This window comes from Crocodylus siamensis, chromosome 2 (assembly GCF_052110815.1).
Source record: "Crocodylus siamensis isolate JL-2025a chromosome 2, ASM5211081v1, whole genome shotgun sequence".
NCBI classification, from domain to species: Eukaryota; Metazoa; Chordata; order Crocodylia; family Crocodylidae; genus Crocodylus; species Crocodylus siamensis.
This window is the reverse complement of record NC_143396.1, coordinates 83,205,010-83,225,254: the sequence shown is the minus strand read 5'-3', so window position 1 is coordinate 83,225,254 and position 20,245 is coordinate 83,205,010. Positions and strand designations below refer to the sequence as shown.

At 48.0% G+C, this 20,245-nt stretch overlaps 1 protein-coding gene across 3 annotated transcripts in view; it reads right to left on the bottom strand.

The window, feature by feature from the left end:
- LOC149870454 (uncharacterized) overlaps positions 1-9,530 on the bottom strand; it is a 46,681-nt gene extending 37,151 nt beyond the window's left edge. Inside the window, exons 1-4 of one of the 3 annotated variants that reach the window (XM_090034717.1) lie at positions 9,065-9,530; positions 8,872-8,941; positions 8,455-8,613; positions 121-164 (exon numbers count right to left, since the gene is read on the bottom strand). In XM_090034717.1, the coding sequence (XP_089890843.1) occupies positions 127-164; positions 8,455-8,613; positions 8,872-8,941; positions 9,065-9,463 (666 nt within the window). In that variant the 5' untranslated portion in view covers positions 9,464-9,530 and the 3' untranslated portion in view covers positions 121-126. Of the gene's footprint in view, positions 1-120; positions 165-6,454; positions 6,546-8,454; positions 8,614-8,785; positions 8,942-9,064 lie in introns of those variants that run through there. The other 2 variants (XR_016440449.1, XM_090034716.1) reach the window with 2 other exon arrangements.
- Between the last annotated feature and the right edge of the window lie 10,715 nt (positions 9,531-20,245).

Below are 20,245 nucleotides of genomic sequence, written 5' to 3'. Positions count from 1 at the left end.
GAAAGTTGAGCAGCAGATCAGGTTAAGGAAAAGGATTGAACTGGCACTTGGGGAGGGTGCAGGGCTCATTTATAGCATACCTGCCAAAAGGCTTTCCCCCCGCCCTAGAGAATGACATACCTGTGATTAATCCATACTGCCACTGGATGTCATGGGTGCTCCACCTAGAAATTATACAGATGAGAGTAATGTGGATCCCTGAAGAGAACACCCTCCTTCACATATATGTAATGACGCATTATAGAAAAAAGACCATTATTAGAGGAAATAGATTAAACTAAAGTTTAAGAACTTTTCATCCAAACTCTACCAGTACAAGTTACTATGATTCATGTATATGTTCTTTGTTTTTCTTATTAAAACCAGTTGAAGAAGCTTCAATGGAAGAAGCACCCTTTCCATAATGTGTGTTATCACATACCACTTTTTAGTGAAATAGCACTGAAATGAGGAGATGATGGGATGTAATAAAAGCCAACCCTATAAGATAAATAGAGTAAACCAAAAATCTAAGTTGCTATAGTATGTCACACAGGCAATGGGATTAATTCCATTCAATTATCCTCAAGAGAGTGCATTCTTCCAAACTTAACACTTTCCTAAATTCAGAAAACACACTACACCCCAATTTTTTATCCAAGTTTGAATATCTCTTTATTCTGCTCCATCTCTTTTCCAACCTTAGGTTTAACAAGAGTGAATGAGCCCATCTGCTACAACAACAGCAAAATATAGGCCACTTTATACAGGCTTCTCCAACTGATAATTGCCTGCTCCCATGCTGGTGAACAAGATCAGAAATATTCCCTAAGTTTCACTAATCAAAAATACTCCATCCTTTAACATCAGCCATTACTCAACAGCTATGGAAAAAGCTAGAACTTCAGGTTTATAAGGCTGTGTAACCACTGCTCAGAGTCTGTGACAAAATGATTTTATTCTAGAAAAGTTGTCTAAATCCAAAGTAGACACCACAGTCAAAGGTAGCATTTTATCTTCCATCTGTTACAGAAGGCTTTAAGCAGCATTGCTTCCATTGCAAAATCACCTGTTGTCGATAGACTACTAGTTGCTGAAGCAGTAGCCACTACTATTCTCAACCAGTCCTTTTTATGCTTCTACGGTAATAGCAGACACACCCCAGTCACCAGCAGCAGAGTTATCCCACTTGGCATACTGTGTAATAAGATGTTTGCTTTAACCTTTACAAGACAGATTAGAAACGTTTTCCTCTTTGGAGACTGGCTAAATGGCAACCCCATGAATCTCATATTTCTGGCTGCCTAGTGGCTCAGCTTCAACAGGAAACATGAAATATACCCTCAGCCTTGTCTAGTAGTTAAGGCATTCTTCTGAGTAATGAAGGATGTGAATATAAAATACCTCTGTTGTGGCAAGTCTAGAATGCAGGTCTTTCATGTGACCATCATCCTGAGAGCTGGCCCATAAATTGGAGATAAGCAGCATTTAAATCTGAGTTCCTTAAATCTGCAACAGGATCTAGGCCAAAATTTTCTGGGTGTGCCTCTACAAGTGTACATGTGCAATTTGCAGCACCACAAACCCCACGTGGTGCACATTCACATGTCTGCTGTGCTGCTAACTTACAGAGTGGTGAGTTTTTTGACACTGGGAGGTCCTAATGTAAAAAACCCCCCAAAAAACAAAAAATACCACTAAGAAAAGCGGCATGGGACATGCAGCAGCTACCGGAAAGGGAACCTGCGGTACCAGAAAGGGAAACAGGCTGGCCAGAACCACACTCTGGCTGCCTGCCAGGATCTCAGTGACCGGCTCAGCCCCACTGCTGCACCATGAGACCCCCAAGACTCCAGGTAAGGCTGCTGGAGCCAGCCCAGCAATTTGCAAGGGCATATCAGGGGACCACTAACAGCAGCACAAATATGCACTGTATGTCAAGGAGCGTTATACATCGACCCTTATCAAAATAGAATTGGAGGAAGAGAAAGTAGAAAGATTGTGTGTTAGGATACATGGAGGTCAAGGGGAAAGGGATTTGGTGGTAGGGATCTGCTACAGACCCCCACACCAAAGGGAAGAACTAAATTTGGAACTCCTGAGGCAGCTCTCGGAGACCATAAAGACTAGAGAGGCAGTAGTCATGAGGGACCTAAACTACCCTGACATCTGGTGGGAGACGCAGACAGCAAATTCCCACCATTCACGCAGGTTCCTATCCTGTGTGCAGGACCTCCACCTGACACAGGAGGCACATGATCCCACATGGGGAAATGTCTTACTGGACCTGGTACTGGCAATGGGGGATGACATGGTAGGGGAGCTACAGATCAGTGGTCACCTGGGGGACAGTGACCACCAAATAACAGAATTCACCATAAGGCGTACAGTGGGAAAAGTAAGTAGTAGGGTGGAAGTGCTAGACTTTAGGAAGGCTGACTTCAGCAAGCTCAGGCATTTAGTCAATGATGCACTGCAGCATAAGAGATTTGGCGAGATGGGAGCCCAAGAAGGGTGGCTATGCCCTAAGGAAGCGATCCTTCGGGCAAAGAGGGAGACGATCCCGATGCAGGGGAAAAGGGGGGAAGGGGCCAAGAGGCTTCTTTGGCTAAACAGAGAAATCCAGAGCAGCCTAAGGGCAAAAAGGGGGGCATATAAGCAGTGGAAACAGGGAGAAATTACTAAAGAGGAGTATGCCTCCTCAGCTTACAGTTGTAGGGAGGCAGTTAGAAAGGCCAAAGCTACCATGGAGCTGAGGATGGCATCCCAAGTTAAGAATAACAAAATATTGTTTTTCAGATATATAGGGAGCAAAAGGAAGACCCAGGGTGGTATAAGACCACTACTGAATGGGCAAAAGCAATTGGTGACAGACAGGGGGGACAAGGCTGAACTCCTCAATGAGTTCTTTGCCTTGGTGTTCCTAAACAAGGGGCAAGACAAGTCTCACAACGGGTTACAGAGAGACAACAGCAGGGCACCAGACCACCAAGCGTTGACCCCGAGATAGTGCAGAGTCACTTGGAAGGACTGCATGCATTTAAGTCGGCACGCCCAGATGAGTTCCATCGGAGGGTACTGAAGGCACTGGCTGATGTCATTGCACAGCCACTGGCAAGAATATTTGAGCACTTGTGGCACACGGGCCAGGTCCCAGAGGACTGGAAAAGGGCCAATGTGGTCCCTATTTTCAAGGAGGGGAGAAAGGAGGATCCAAGCAACTACAGGCCAGTCTCATCTCCATCCTTGGTAAAGTCTTTGAAAAGATTATTAAGGCTCATGTATGTGAGAGCCTAGCAGGAAAAATTATGCTGAGGGGAAACCAGCACAGGTTCGTAGTAGGCAGATCATGCCTGACTAATCTAGTCTGTTTTTATGACCAGGTTACAAAACATCTAGATGCAGGAGTAGGGGTAGATATCATTTACTTAGACTTCAGGAAGGCCTTTGATACGGTATCCCACCCCATACTGGTGAACAAATTAAGAGGCTGTGACTTGGATGATTACACAGTTCAGTGGGTTGCAAATTGGCTAGAGGGTCATACCCAGAGAGTGGTGGTGGACGGGTGGGTATTGACCTGGAAGGACATGGGCAGTGGGGTCCCTCAGGGCTCAGTCCTTGGACCAATACTCTTCAATATCTTCATCAGTGACTTGGACGAGGAAGAGAAGTGTACTGTGTTCAAGTTTGCAGATGATACAAAACTGTGGGGAGAAGTGGACACACCGGATGGCAGGGAACAACTACAGGCAGACCTGGACAGGTTGGACAAATGGGCAGAAAACAACAGAATGTGATTTAACAAGGAGAAATGCAAAGTGGTGCACCTAGGGAGGAAAAATGTCCAGCACACCTACTGCCTAGGAAATGACATGCTCGGCAGCATGGAAGTGGAAAGAGATCTAGGAGTCCTAGTGGACTCCAGGATGAACGAGTCATCAGTGTGATGAAGTCATCAGCAAAGCTAACTGCACTTTATCATGCATCAGCAGATGTATGACAAACAGAACCAAGGAGGTGATACTTCCCCTCTATTGGGCACTGGTCAGACCGCAGTTGGAATACTGTGTCCAGTTTTGGGCACCAACTTTAAGAGGCATGTGGATAACCTGGAGAGGGTCCAGAGAGGTGCCATTCATATGGTTAAGGGCTTACAGGCCAAGCCCTACAAGGAGAGACTAGGGCACCTGGACCTTTTCAGCCTCTGCAAGTGAAGGTTGAGAGGGGACCTTGTAGCTGCCTATAAATTCATCATGGGGGCACAGAAGGGAATTGGTGAGGCTCTAATCACCAAGGCCCCTCTGGGAGTTGACAAGAAATAATGGCCATAAGCTAGCAGAGAGCAGATTTAGACTGGACATTAGGAAGAACTTCTTCACAGTTAGAGTGGCCAAAATCTGGAATGGGCTCCCAAGGGAGGTGGTGTTCTCCCCTACCCTGGGGGGTCATCAAGAGGAGGTCAGATAGGCATCTGGCTGGGGTCATCTGAATCCAACACACTTTCCTGCCTATGCAGGGGGTCGGACTTGATGATCTATTGAGATCCCTTCTGACCCTAACATCTATGAATCTATAAATCTATGTGCCTCTGCTATTTGTCCTGTGAGGAACACACACCCCTGCAAGTGTATGCTCATGGGGATGTGCCCTCTATGGCTTTCCTGGCACAGTGGTCTCAAGATGCACCTTTTAATTGCCTACAGCAGAGACCAGCAATGTTTTCTAGAGGCAGGCTAAAATAACCTAACTTGGATCAATGTTAGGACTTGGCTGCTGCTGTTTCTCCCCACCACTCCACCACAGTGCAGCACAGGCAAAGCATCCCAGCTGCTTAACAGCATTGACATCCCACACTCCATGAACCAGATCCAATGCCTCTATTGACTGGATCCAGCCTGCAGGCCACAGGTTTCTAATCACTTCTTGCCTCGCCCACTGCAGCTACAAGAATAGTTTATTACCATTTTCTTTATAACCACCCTTCAGGTATTTGAAGACGGTTAGCAAATCCCACCTCCCCCCACTCAATCTTCTTTTCTTCAGATTACATAATACCAGTTCTTCTAGCCTCTCCCTGTAAGTCATGTTTCTTAGACTTGTAATGATTTTGGTTGCCTTCATCTGGACTCTTTCCAGTTTGGCAATGCTATCCTGAAATACAGTACCTGTTTGTGAGGCCTCACAAATAGGGTCTATGAGAAGGAAAGTGTGAGGGTATAGGGCCATCAAAACCATATTCTGTTTTATTTTTTGTTTCTAGAATAGGAAGTAGGGGGAACTCAACTACCAAGATGTGCCAGGTCCCAAGTTTCTCTCACAGGCCTTGCTCACCAGTGCTGAAAAAAGTAAAAGAATACTTCATAGATTCATAGATTCATAGATGCTAGGGTCGGAAGGGACCTCAATAGATCATCGAGTCCGACCCCCTGCATAAGCAGGAAAGAGTGCTGGGCCTACATTACCCCAGCTAGATACACATCCAACCTTCTCTTGAATACCCCCAGGGTAGGGGAGAGCACCACCTCCCTTGGGAGCCCGTTCCAGACCTTGGCCACTCGAACTGTGAAGAAGTTCCTCCTAATATCTAATCTAAATCTGCTCTCCTCCAGCTTGTGGCCATTATTTCTTGTAACCCCCGGGGGCGCCTTGGTGAATAAATACTCACCAATTCCCTTCTGTGCCCCCCTGATGAACTTATAGGCAGCCACCAGGTCGCCTCTCAACCTTCTCTTGCGGAGGCTGAAAAGGTCCAGTTTCTCTAATCTCTCCTCATAGGGCTTGGCCTGCAGGCCCTTAACCATACGAGTGGCCCTTCTCTGGACCCTCTCCAGGTTATCCGCATCTTTCTTGAAGTGCGGCGCCCAGAATTGCATGCAGTACTCCAGCTGCGGTCTGACCAGCGCCCGATAGAGGGGAAGTATCACCTCCTTGGACTTATTTGTCATGCATCTGCTGATGCACGATAAAGTGCCATTGGCTTTTCTGATGGTTTCATCACACTGCCGACTCATGTTCATCTTGGAGTCTACTAGGACTTCAAGATCCCTTTCCACTTCCGTGCCACCCAGCAGGTCATTTCCTAGGCTGTAGGTGTGCTGGACATTTTTCCTCCCTAGATGCAGCACTTTGCATTTCTCCTTGTTGAACTGCATTCTGTTGTTTTCTGCCCACTTGTCTAACCTGTCCAGGTCTGCTTGCAGCTGTTCCCTGCCCTCCGGCTTGTCCACTTCGCCCCATAGCTTAGTGTCATCTGCAAACTTGGACAGAGTACATTTCACCCCCTCGTCCAAGTCGCTGATGAAGACATTAAAGAGTATCGGTCCAAGCACCGAGCCCTGCGGGACCCCACTGCCCACACTCTTCCAGGTCGAAACCGACCCATCCACCACAACTCTCTGGGTGCGACCCTCCAGCCAATTCTCCACCCACCGGACTGTGCAGTCATCCAAGTCACAGCCCCTTAACTTGTTCACCAGTATGGGGTGGGATACCGTGTCAAAGGCCTTCCTGAAGTCCAAGTATACGACATCCACCCCTCCTCCTGCGTCGAGGCGTTTTGTGACCTGGTCATAAAAAGAGACTAGATTGGTCAGGCACGATCTACCTGCCACGAACCCGTGCTGGTTTCCCCTCAGCATAATTTGTCCTGCCAGGCTCTCACAAATGTGAGCCTTGATGATTTTCTCAAAGATTTTGCCAAGGATGGAGGTGAGACTGACTGGCCTATAGTTACCCGGGTCCTCCTTCCTCCCCTTCTTGAAAATGGGAACCACATTGGCCCTTTTCCAGTCCTCCGGGACTTGACCCATGCACCACGAGCGTTCAAATATTCCCGCCAGTGGCTCTGCAATGATGTCGGCCAGTGCCTTCAGTACCCTCGGATGGAGCTCATCCGGGCCTGCCGACTTAAAGGTATCCAGTTCCTCCAAGTGACTCTGCACCACCTCAGGGTCCACGCATGGAAGTCTGGTGCCTTGCTGCTGCCTCCCTACACTCCCAGTGAGAGACTTGTCATGCCTCTCACTTAGGAACACTGAGGCGAAGAACTCGTTGAGGAGTTCAGCCTTGTCCCCTCTGTCCGTCACCAATTTTTTCTGCCCATTTAGCAGGGGTCCTATTCCTCCCTGGGCCTTCCTTTTACTCCCTATATATCTAAAAAACAATTTCTTATTGTCTTTTACTTGGGTTGCCATCCTCAGCTCCATGGTAGCTTTGGCCTGTCTAACTGCCTCCCTACAAGCACGAGCAGAAGAGGTATATTCCTCTTTGGTGATCTCTCCCTGTTTCCACTTTTTATGTGCTCCCCTTTTGGCCCTTAGTCTCCCCAGGATTTCTCTGGTCAGCCAGGGAAGCCTCCTGGCCCCTTTCCCTCTTTTACCTCGCACGGGGATCGTCTCGCTTTGTGCGAGAAGGATAGCTTCCTTAAGGCACAGCCACCCTTCTTGGGCTCCCATCGTTTCAAAACTACTACTCTGCAGTGCATCCTTCACTAATCGCCTGAGTTTGCTGAAATCAGCTTTCCTAAAGTCCAGCACGTTCACCCTACTGGTTACCTTACCCACTCGACGCCTTATGTTGAATTGTACTTTTAGGTGATCACTGTCCCCCAGATGGCTACCGATCTGTAGGTCCCCTACTATGTCATCCCCCGTTGCCAATACCAGATCCAGTAAGGCATTCCCCCTAGTGGGGCCATGTACCTCCTGCGTCAGGTGAAACCTGCGTGAGCGGTGGGACTTTGCTGTCTGTGTCTCCCAGCAGATGTCCGGGTAGTTTAGGTCCCCCATGACCACCGCCTCTTTAGCTTTTATGGTCTCTGAGAGTTGCCTCAGGAGCCCCAAATCTATTTCTTCCCCTTGATGTGGGGGTCTGTAGCAGACCCCTACCACCAAATCCTTTTCTCCTTGCCCCCCATGCAGCCTAACCCACAGTCCTTCTACTTCCTCATCCTTTGATTCTGTCTTGATGAGGGTTGATGTATATTGCTCCTTAACATAGAGCGCAACCCCTCCCCACCTTTTCCCCACTCTGTCCTTTCTGTACAATCTATAGCCCTCAATATGTACCGCCCAGTCGTGGGATGGATCCCACCAGGTTTCCGTCAGCCCCACTAAGTCGTAGTCGTTTAGTGCAACCAGGAGCGCTAGTTCATCCTGCTTGTTCCCCATGCTCCTAGCATTAGTATATAGGCACTTGAGCCCTGTGACTGGTGCTTTTGCTACCCCCTCGCTCCAAGTCCTAAAGGGCTTTTTGTCCCTAACCTTCCCGTTCCTTACCTGTGCCGTATTGCTGTCCACCCCCTGCCTTTCACGTTCCCAAAGCTCTCTTTCTTCAGGCTGGGCTGTCCTTGTGGGTGCCACCTGGTTTGGTGGTCCACAGCCTCCCCCACCCTCATCTTCCCCTCCCCCCGACGAGCCTAGTTTAAAGCCCGCCGGAGGAGATCCGCCAACCTGGAAGAAAACACACGCTTACCTTTGGGGGACAGGTGAAGCCCATCCCAGCTGAGCATGTCCCTCGTTGTAATGTGTGGGTCATTGTCCAGGAAGCCGAAGCCTGCCTCGAGACACCACTGCCGAAGCCGCCAGTTGGTCTCTCGGATGCAGTTCTCATGCCGTCTTCCACGTCCGTTCACTGGTAGGATGGAAGAGAATACCACCTGTGCACCAAATTCCCTCAGCACGCTGCCGAGAGCCTGGTAGTCCGCCATCAGGTGATCGGGGGTTCTCCTGGCCGCATCATTAGTACCCACATGGACAAGGACCATGGGGTAGTAATCAGTGGGCTTGATCCTGGCCTGGATTACCTCCGTCACATCCTGAATCTTAGCTCCAGGCAGGCAGTAGACCTCTCATGCTGAAGGGTCCTGGCGACAAATGGGCCCTTCCATACCTCTCAGGATGGAATCGCCTATGACGAGCACGCGTCTCCTCCTCTTCTGGGTCCTCTCAGATCTCTTGATCTGTTTGGAATGTGAAGAATGTGGCATTTCTTCCTGCCCAAGGGTTTCCTCCTCCCTTTCCATCTCCTGCAGAGTCGCCAAGGCCTCGTACCTGTTCTCCAGTTGGACTGGAGAAGCTTGTACCTGCTCGCTGCGAGCCGCTCCGGTCCTGGCTGTGACCGTCTGCCACTCTGCCGTGGAGGTCCTTCCCTGGGCTGCTTCTTCCTTGGGTGCCTGGTCCTGCAGGGAAAGGAAATAACTGTCAATTTCCTCCTCCGCCTCCCTGATCCCCCTCAGCCTGCTAACCTCCTCCCGGAGCTCCCTCACCTGTGCCTCCAGAGCCCTAAGCCGGGCACCTGCCGGACAGGTGTGGGGGCTCCCAATCTCTGCCCCCCCCGGCCCTGCTGGGGATCCCCCGCAAGCCGGGAGGTAGGGGGACATCAGCTTCCCCATGGGCTCGGTCTGGGTGGAGGCCTCAGACCAGCCCCGGTTAGCCTTGTCCCCCTGGGCAGAGGCCCTAGCAGCACTCCTCGTAGACACCATTCTAAGCTGCTGTTTGTAGACCTGTGTGGTGTCTACGTCCTACCCGTACAGGAGTCCCACTCCTGGCCCTCCCAGCCTGCCCGCCGGCGCGAACGCCTGCGCTGGGGGGATCCGCTGCCGGGGAAGCCTGCTCCCTAAGGGTTAGCCCTTGAGGGGGCTTGCTGGCCTGGGGGGGCAGTCCCCTCCCTAGCCCTCCCTGTTTGCGCGCTCTGTTCGCGCTGCGCGGCTCGGGAGCGCGGCTCCCTACCGGCTCAGCTATATGGGACCCGGAGGGCTTCCCCTCCGGATCCGGATCCAGCTCAGCTGTGCCGAGGCCCTCCGCCCCACTTACCTTCGGGGGATCAGCTGCTGCTGCCCCCGCTGCCGATTCCTCTGCTGCTGCTGCTGCCGCCGCCGCCGCTGCCTCGGGTCAAAAGTTAGTTATGGGGCACACGTGCGTGCGGGACACATGTGTGCCTAACTCCTCTCCTTCCCGCTGCTGCTTCCCTTGACATGAAGGTGACACTCCTGTAAATACAACCCCATATGCTGTTGGGTTTTTTTGTAAGAGCATACTGTTGGTTCATATTCAGCTTATTGTCCACTATAACCCGCAGGTCCTTTTCTACAGCACTGAAGCACAGCCACCAGTTTGTTTTTGTGCATGTAATAATTCTATCCTAAGTGCAGGACTTGGCAATTGCTCTTATTGAATTTCCTCTGATTAATATTGGACCTTCTTCCAGTTTATCAAGGTCATTTAAAATGTTAATCCCAGCTTCCAAAGCATCTGCAACTTAACCCAGTTTTCTGCCATCTGCAGTTTTGCTAATGGTGCACTGAGTCCCATCCTCCAAATCAGGGCTATCTAACTTCTAAGCAGTCAGTTTCAGACCCCAAGCCTCAAGCTGCATGGGCTAAATGCCACATGGGCTTATTGGACCCCTTCCTCATGGCCAGCAAATTTCCCCACTGCCCTTTGGTGTGCAATGCAAGTCCCCCTTCTGCTATGCAATGAGAAAGCTCCACAGCCTTTGTCTATGCGCCAGAGACCAGATTAGAGCAGCTGCAGGAGAAATGGGTACAAGTGATGGCTTGGCAGAAGCCTGCAGGCCATATGTTAACCCCTCACAGGCTAGGTATGGCCAATGGATTGCCAGTTGGACAGCCAATCTTCATATCATGAACAAAGAAATTTAACAAGTCCTGCACAAAAACTGGAAACTTGGCCATATCATTAGGGATGTTTATAAGACTATATCATGGGAGAAAATCAGGAAGATCAAGGCATGTATTGAGATAAAGCTAGACAGAGGTGTAAAAAAAATAAATAAATAAAATAAAAAACATTGAACAAGGATATTACAAGCAAGATGAAGATGAAGGGACGTGTAGGGCCCTTACTGAATGGAGAGAGCAAAATAATAATGGATGATGCAGACAACATTGGAGTTATTTAATGACTCTTTACTTCAGTCTTAAAAAAGGTCAGCTGTTAGATGGTGAATACAGCTGGCAACAAGGATAGGGAAAGAGCCCTAGTGTAGGTAAGAACAGGTTAGAAATTACACAAAGAAGCTGTGAAGTCCACAAGACTGGATGATTTTTCCTAGAGTACTCAAGAAATTGACAAAGTACTTGGAGAGCTGCTAGCTATTCTCTTTGAGAACTTGTGGAGGTTGGCTGAGGTCCAAGACAATAGGAAAAGCACAAATATAGTGCCTTTCTTTCTGAAGGAGGACAAGGAGAGTCTGGGGAATTAACCTCGATACCTTAAAATATTATGATGCATGTCTTCAAGGAACCGATATCTAACAACCTAGTCCTAGAGGATAACAACATGGTATAAAATCAAGGTATGCTCAACCAACCTATTATCCTTTTGTAACAAGGTGACAGGCTTTATGGATGTGGGAAAAGCAGTGGATGTGATATGCCTTGACTTTAGAAAGGGTTTCAACATAGTCTCTGTCCTAGGTTCAGTAGTAAAGATGTTTAACACCCAGGTCCAATAATAAAGATGCATAACATCTTTATTACTGGACCCAGGACAGGCCCCTGGGGGACACCATTTGGTACTTCTTCCAAATCTGAGTCTCTGATGACTAGCCTTTGAGTATGATGTCCAGCCTATTTATTATCTATCTACCTTACAGTGGCTTAATCTAGAATGTATTTCCTTACTCACTAATGAGAATGTCTTGGGAGACTGTATTGAAAGGCTTTCTAAGGACTTCATGGACCAATCAACCTGTGAAGTTGCATCTGCAACATTTTGAGGGGGGCAGCATCTGCTTTGACTAGCTACTAACCTAATATTTTTTAACTTCTACTGCTACTTCAGTTTTAAATAGAATTATATCTGTTACGGTTCAGTAAACCTGACTTAAATTTAAGACAACTGTGTCTTAGTCTCCTTGCCTGGTATAAGACCCATTATAGAGTCATAGGAAGGCAACAAATTGGTGGAGAATGCTGGCACCAGGTAACAAGTGTGGACTGTGGATGTAGATTCTCTCATATTGTCCAGACTGTGGATGTAGGTCCAGCAACATAGCGCAGTCATTTTTGGTCTGCAAAGGGATGAAGGTCAGATTGTTTCATTTTGGAAGATCTAAGGCACATGTTTTTAAGACACAGCTGTGGGTGTAGCTTGTCAGATGATTGTGGCTGGAAATCATCTGTTTAGCCTTTAGACAAGGTCTTTCCCCAGACACAACTATAGATGCAGGTTATCAGGCAACTGTGGATGTAGGCTGTCTGAACTGTAAGGATGTAGGCTGTCTGAAGTTATGCAGGGATCTAAAGATAGCTATACAATTGGGAAGGCTATAAAGAGTAACCAGGGGGAGAATCAAGGCAAACCCTTGGCTCCGCCATGGAAAGAGCAAAATCCTTGTTGTCAGTGACACCCATTAAGTATAACAGCTAAACTGTTTGTGTCCGTTAAAATTTGACACAAAATGGGGTGGCACCAAGGCAAATAATATTAATTGATATGGGTGCCTGATTTTTAATTGTAAGTAATGAAAACAATAAGAGCAACTTGAATAAATATGGTTTGCACAAATAAATTTGATTAGCTTACAGAAAGCTGATAAGATAATTCAGTTTAATTAAAAAAGGCTTCTCAGGTATCTAAAAATCAAGAATCTCCAGAGCTCAGGACAGGTGAAAGGGGCAAACCACACTTTAACAATTAGCTCTAAGAAAAGTAGTAAGCCAACAAGTCAGAGATTGAAATGTAAAATAGCCTTTGATTGTTAGGGCTTTGTAAAAAATAGCTGCCCATGAAATTACTCCCCACTAAGCCATGACTGGCAGAAAAAAATGCAGATGCCCAAGCTTTAAAGGTAAAATGTAATCAGACAGACAGGCATATTCGGCCACTTGAAAAAATGGTCAAATAAAAAGTTGGTGACCTGGTCATGTACCAAGCTTACACAACTCATAGATAAAAAACGTTGCGTTGTGCTCCATCAGGGCTAGACCTACCAGAATTGTAAATAAGGCTACTCCTACTATATATCAAATTAAAATACAGCCAAAAGGGAAAGGAAATCAAATTAAAATGGGTCCACACATCACAATCAAAGGCTTGAAAAGCAGGCAAAACCTGAATAATAATAACCAGATGTTTAGCAAGGTATCTGCCTTGGCAGTTTCTTAATTTTTTTTTGCAGATTAAAAATGCATTTCCCATGGAACATTCAACAAAAGGAATACATCCATGGGTTTCCAACAACTAAGTAAAATGCTTGTTACAATATGAAAGGAAGAGACACCTGAGCAAGGCGTTAGTAAACACAGGTGCTTCCTTTCCTATAATAAGTAATGAGTCCTCCCCTTTCCAATTCTGGAAGGCAAATATAGGAAAGTCCCTTAAAGGATTCAATGAAAAGGATACCAAAACTCCTTACCAAAACAAGAAATTTATTTTTACAAAGAAAACAGAAAAAATTAATTTACATGTAATTCCTCAGGGGCACCAGTGTGCAGCCTTTAAAATAAATCGGGTTTTGAAGTTGCATTGGAACTGAACAAGGGATGTGAGCCAGCCAGCACCCAAAGGTGTGAGCTAAAAATAAGCTGAAATGTGGGAATGGTTATCTGATTGTACCCGCCTCCACTCTCCCTTCTACGACCAGGTGACCTATCACCTAGACAAGGGAGAAGAGATTGATGTCATATATCTTGACTTCAAAAAAGCCTTCAATCTGGTATCCCATGATCACCTCTTGGCGAAACTGACCAATTGTGGCCTTGGGTCCACCATGATCCAATTGGCTCCATGGTCGAACCCAGAGGGTTGTAATTGATGGCAGTCACTCATCATAGTGTCCTGTGACCAGTGGGGTCCCTCAAGGCTCTGTCCTTGGACCCATATTGTTCAACATCTTCATTAATGATATGGACATTGGAGTCAGAAGTGGACTGGCCAAGTTCGCCGATGACACCAAACTTTGGGGCAAAGCATCCACACCAGAAGACAGGCGGGTGATCCAGGCTGACCTGGACAAGCTCAGCAAATGGGCAGACGAGAACCTGATGGTGTTTAACACCGAGAAATGCAAGGTTCTCCACCTTGAGAAGAAAACCCTGCAGCATCCTTATAAGCTCGGCAGTGCTACGCTGGCTAGCACTACGGAAAAAAGAGACTTGGAGGTCATCACTGACCACAAGATGAACATGAGCCTGCAATGTGATGCTGCGGCTAGTAAAGCGACCAAAATGCTGGCTTGCATCCATCGAAGCTTCTCAAGCAAATCCCAGGATGTCCTTCTCCCCCTGTACTCAGCCTTGGTGAAGCTGCAGCTGGAGTACTGCGTCCAGTTTTGGGCTCCACAATTCAAAAAGGATGTGGAGAAGCTTGAGAGAGTCCAGAGAAGAGCCACGTGCATAATCTGAGGTCAGGAAAACAGACCTTACGACAACAGGCTAAGAGCCATGGGGCTCTTTAGCCTGGAAAAGCACAGGCTAAGGGATGATCTGATGGCCACCTATAAGTTCATCGGGGTGACCACCAGTATCTGGGGGAACATTTGTTCACCAGAGCGCCTCAAGGGATGATGAGGTTGAATGGTTATAAACTACTACGAGACCATTTCAGGCTGGACATAAGGAAGAATTTCTTTACTGTCCGAGCCCCCAAGGTCTGGAAAAGCCTGCCATCTGAGGTGATTCAAGCACCTACATTGAACACCTTCAAGAGCAAATTGGATGTTTATCTTGCTGGAATCCTATGACCCCAGCTTACTTCCTGCCCTTTGGGCGGGGGGGCTGGACTCGATGATCTTCCGAGGTCCCTTCCAGCCCTAATGTCTATGAAATCTATGGTCCATTCCCGCACCGCCTTCACCTGGCAATCGATCTTGTCTGCCTCGGTCCCACATGCAGACCCCAGAGGATACTTCAGTCGTCTTCCGGGAGACCCCCTAATTTTCCTGCCATGACTTTGAATGACCCTTCAGTGGAGGGGGTCCCCTTTTGAGTTGCCTCCAGGGTCATCACGCAACTCAGCGTGCGCTAACGGGGCTCCAACCTCCCCTACACCCTGGCCATGCGTCACCCTTGTGAGGCGGGCCTCTTGATTTTGTTCACGGTCAGCCCCTCAGATGTCTTCTCGGGCCTCCATGTTGCCTTATGACAATGGTCACCCTGGACGTCTGGTCAGACTCCGGTGGGTAGGCCTGGAGATCTTCAGTCTTTGGGCCTGTCCTCTCTCTTCCCTGAGGTCTGGGCCACCCTCACCTAACACTGAGAGCTTCGTCCCAATTCCCTAAAACACCTGTCATGACCCCAACTGTACAAATCCTCCACCGTGTCTCCTGGTGAGGTGTAGCCCAAGAAAGAAAAGTGACTGAAAGAACCAAAGAAAAAGATGGAAGCACCCAAAAGGAAATAGAGCACCCACTGTGCTGTGTACCCCTTAGCACCCTTGGTGCCCTAAGTCTAGGGCACCCTAAGGGTCGGGACCTGTGCCTTAGCCCCAGCTGTGACCCCTCTCTTCCCCTCTCTGGGTCTTGCTTCCACTCGGGCTTATGTACCCAATGCCTGCAGATAGGCTTGGCCCCCCTTCTGCCCTGGGGCTACTATGGGCTCCTTTGGGTCTCGCTGGGCTTCTCTGGCTTGGGGCTCCCTGCTGCTCCTGCCGCTGTCACTGTGGTCACCACCGCCGGCTTACCTGCCTTGCCAGCATCAGCGAGGATTGGAGATCCTCGACTCGGATCTGCAGGAAGGCTCATTGCAGCCTGCACTGCTGCTCCTCTCGCACCACTCACCGGGCCATGCTGGGGCCCAGGGACCTTTTAATTTTATTGTCCAGTGTGTGCTTCTCCACACACAGGGACAGTGTACTCTTAAAATGGTGGGGAGATGCCAAATGTACCTCCACATCTTGGGCTCAGAGTGCTGGGAGCTTGGTAAGCTGACCCTCAGCTCTTTCTAGGTCTCATTCCCCTGCTGGTTGGGGTTTGTTGGGGGCAGCCTCATTGCCTAGAATGGCAGCACATGGTACAGATTAAACATAATAATAAAAAGTTTTGCAGATAATGGAAAAAGTCAAAAGGGAGGTGAGACACATTCAGTGGGAAGTTTTGCTGGGATGGAGCCCTACTGCCCAAGGAGTTCTAAATCTAATGCTTTACTCCACTGTGATGATAACTGGCATCCAAACTGGTATTGTCATCTTTGTTGTTGTTTTAATTGTCTGGACATATCACCAAGTTTATTGGTTTCACAGAGGTTTTATTAACTTCTACAAGACACACTACTGTGAGTCTTTATATTGGAGGAAAAAAGGTGTGTGAAGACAAGGTAAATTGATGTGATAACTCCTCCCCGGAAGAGTTACCAAAGCAGGGAATTGTTGAGACCCAGAGGCCTTCAGGCCTGGGTTTGACAATTGTGATCAGCTCAACCCGCATTCTTAGCTTGAACTGTGGTCAAAACCTGTACCCAAGGAAAGGACAAGATGGAAAAATACTGCCCCTAGCTTAAAATGAATCAGGAAGTTGGTTAATAAAATTGAAAAAAATATAACCTGGGCAACAGAAGAACATTTAAAGCAAAACCTACCCCAATCTAAGAATGAAAAGATTACCTCAGAATAGAAAATTCCAGTTAGAAATAACCGTATTTGGCAAACAGAAATAAGATGTTTAATATATGCATTAGGAGGAAGGCTTAAGTTAATTTTATATATTAAGAAACACAAGCTATATGGTATATAAACAGAGATGAGAGAGTGTACCCTTCAGAACATTCCTGAAGAATGCCTGAAGAGATCCTGTCACTGATCCAAGATCCTGTCTTGACATCAGACGTGGAAGCCAGGAGCCCTGGATAAGACTTCACAGCCTGATCAACCTGTGAAGTTGCATTTGAAATATTTCAGGGTGGTGAGCATCTGCTTTGACTAGCTACAAACCTAACAATTTTAAACTGCTACTGCTACTTCAATTTTAATTAGAATTGTATCTGTAAGGGTTCAATAAACTTGCCTTTAGTTTAGGACAACCGTGTCTTAGTTTCCTTGCTTGGTATAAGACCCATTATAGCATCATACATACGCAAGATCTCCTTGACCTCTTTCAGAAAGAAAGGCACTATATTTGTGCTTTTCCTATTGTCTTGAACCTCAGCCAACCTCCGCAAGTTCTCAGAGAAAATAGCTAGCAGCTCTCCAAGTACTTTGTCAATTTCTTGAGTACTCTAGGAAGAATCATCCAGTCTTGTGGACATCACAACATACAGCTTCTTCGTGTAATCTCTAACCTGTTCTTACCTACACTAGGGTGAGTAGCTCTTTCCCTATCCTTGTTGCCAACTATATTCACCATTTAACAGCTGACCTTGTTTAAGACTGAAGTAAAAAAATCATTAAATAACTCAAATCATCCATTATTATTTTGCTCTCTCCATTCAGAAAGGGTCTTACACGCCCCTTCATCTTCATCTTGCTTGTAATATACTTGTTGAATGTTTTTTATTGTTTTTTTATACTCCTGTCTAGCTGCATTTTGATACATGCCTTAATCTTCCTGATTTTCTTCCTGCATGCCCATGATATATTCTTATACACACCCCTAATAATATGGCCAAGTTTCCATTTTCTGTAAGATTCCTTTCTGAATTTCAATTCATTAGAGAGTTTGCTGGTTAGCTTGTCATGGAGTGGGGCCTAGGAGCGGCCGTGATCGCTCTAGCGCCCCCTACCATGCCAAGTAAGCAATCCAGCACCCTCTTTCTCACCCGCCACGTCTTGCTGTAATATATGGGAGGCTGCCTCTCTGTCCCCTTGGACACGGTGCTAGGATTGTCCGGGCTTCTACTCTGTACAGAGTAACCTGGTGCACCCCGTCTTATGGGCTATGCGTGCCTCCAACCTCCCCTTTAGCACGCCCCAAGCCTTGCAGATCTTCCAGACGTTATCCTGCCCATACACTTTCCCCAGAGACTCTCTCAAGAGGCCTCCGCCCAAATGTTCTCTCACACCGGGCCTTGTCTCTCGTACGTGCCCTCCCCGGGCCTTCAATCACACAGACAATGCCCCACTGGGGCCAGTCTCTCTCAGTACATGCCCTCTCCTGGGGCCTTCTCTCAACCGTGTGCCCTCTTTGGGGCCTTCTCTCAACCATGCACCCGCTCCTGGGCCACCCTGCTCAGGCTTCTCCGAATTGGGGCTCAGGCAGCCTTAGCCTTACCTGGCCCCAGACCTGCCTTTTTGGGCCTATGCCCCACTGGGATTTGCCAGTATCCCACTGGGGTCTGTTCTAATATCACCCCCCACATGGGGCTGGGATCAAGACACCCCCATCCGCAGCACTACCCTGGGGCCAAACTACTGTGCCTTCCCTGGCACCACTCGCTGTGTCCTAACAGGGCACCAGGAACCCCCACACTACTGGGTGTTGCACCTCATAACCGGCGTACCCTTGACCTGCAAGCCTGGGTCAGCACGACCGGTTTGGCGCAGAAGGGATCGATAACTGGACAGGTGGCGAGTAGCAGCGAGTAGGAGTCAGGCGGCTTGAAGCGTATTGGTTGTATGAAAGGTTTATTGTACTTACGCTACCTATGGTCTCAGCGTAGGCAGGATAGCTGACTTGTTCAGTTACAGTGCATAAAACAGAACGGTCTAAAGGGGTCTGTTGGTTCACGGGGTTCCTGAGCCGAGCCCTTGCTTTCTAACCCGGAGGCTAGGTGTGGCTGCCTGACTCAATAGTCCCAGAACTGGTCAACAGCTCATGCACAGAAAAAAATTATAATGCACTTTCGATCAGTAAACTTCCGAGAGCTCTTTGACGAGACGATCAGATGAACTGGTGAATGAGATATGCCAAATGAAGAACGGCTGGCAGGGAGACGGTGTCTGCAGGTGGCCAATCTGCTGAGTGTGTCTCCTTGGTGTGCTCGGAGTTCTCCACTTAATGGCGGGAATCTGCTCTTAGTTATAGTCAGCAGTGACCAATCACTTCATGCCAATTGTGAATAATTATTGACCGCCAATTACATTTTTACACCAGTGACCTAGATACATATTCAAGTGACCTAGATACCTATTCATTTGACCCAGATACATTATTCATCTGGCTGCCCTTAGTGGGTTCAAAAGGTCAACCTTGTGATTGGCACCTGCAATACTTATCATTGCAGACAACAAGCTTCTAAGTGTGGAGAACAATTTTCAGGGTACCTCAAGTGCCAGTTGCTGGGGCAACTGCACTGGTCAGGTGACCAGAATCCGTGTGGGATTTCTTGGGATTTACCCGCCACAGGTAGTCTCCCCATATTAGCTAACCTTGGTAATTTGTGCGCTTCACTGGCTGAATTTCTGCCTATTCTGGCTGAGTTTCCTTTCTTGGAGGGCCCTGGGACCCTCCTGGGTCCTTTTGTCCCTTTACCTTGCTGGGTTCTAGGCCTCTTCCCATCATCCTGGATATCCTGGAGCTTGCCCCAGATCTCCCATTGCCCTCTGGGCATCTTCTTTGCTCCAGGACTCCACTCTCCCCTGGCCAGTGGATCTCCCTCCAGGCCCCTCATAAATTTCTACATAGGCCACCCATCCTATTTTGGCCTCGAGGATCCTTCTTAGTGTCCTCCATCTGATTTTCCTGGGTAGGCCATGCACATACAGCTGAGGTCTTTTCCTAACTGATCGCTCTTTCTTCCTCCTCCCCAGACCCTCAGCTCATCTCCTTTCTTGGGCTGGACTGTTTCCTTGTTCCCGGAGCCTAGTTCTATCTTTAGCTGCCTTGGGTTAGGGATTCTCGATGCCTTTCCTTTATATATTGTGCTTGGGGTTTCCCTCCAAGGGGGAATGCATTTGTCTGCCCCTGTGACTTCTCCCTTTATTAAGCTAGTTATTTCTGGCATCTCAGGCCCACCTACAGCTCCTTCCTCCTTACTGTGCAGTAAGGATAACTCTCTTAATTGGCATCTTAACTGTCTCATTTCTTGGGCGTGATGTTCCCGCCACTGGTCCCATCTGAGGTCCCAATATTCCTGAGCTGCTGCCAGAGCCTCCCTCTTTAAGGCCTCCTTGGTTAAGAAGCCCTTTTCCTAAGCACTTCTCCCTGGCTGTTCTGGTCCAGCTCCCTCTCTAGGGTCTTCCAGATTCTCCGCAATGGGACACCCCTTTTTCTCTAGGCCTTGCCCGATTTTAGGCCATGCATCCTCCACGTTGGCTTCAACTTGGTGTAGTACCTTCATGAGCATCTCTCTTTCGCTCAACTCAACCTCAACAGCTTTCCTTTCCCTGGCTAATTGCCATTCAAGATCTCTCAGTTTCTGCCTTAATGG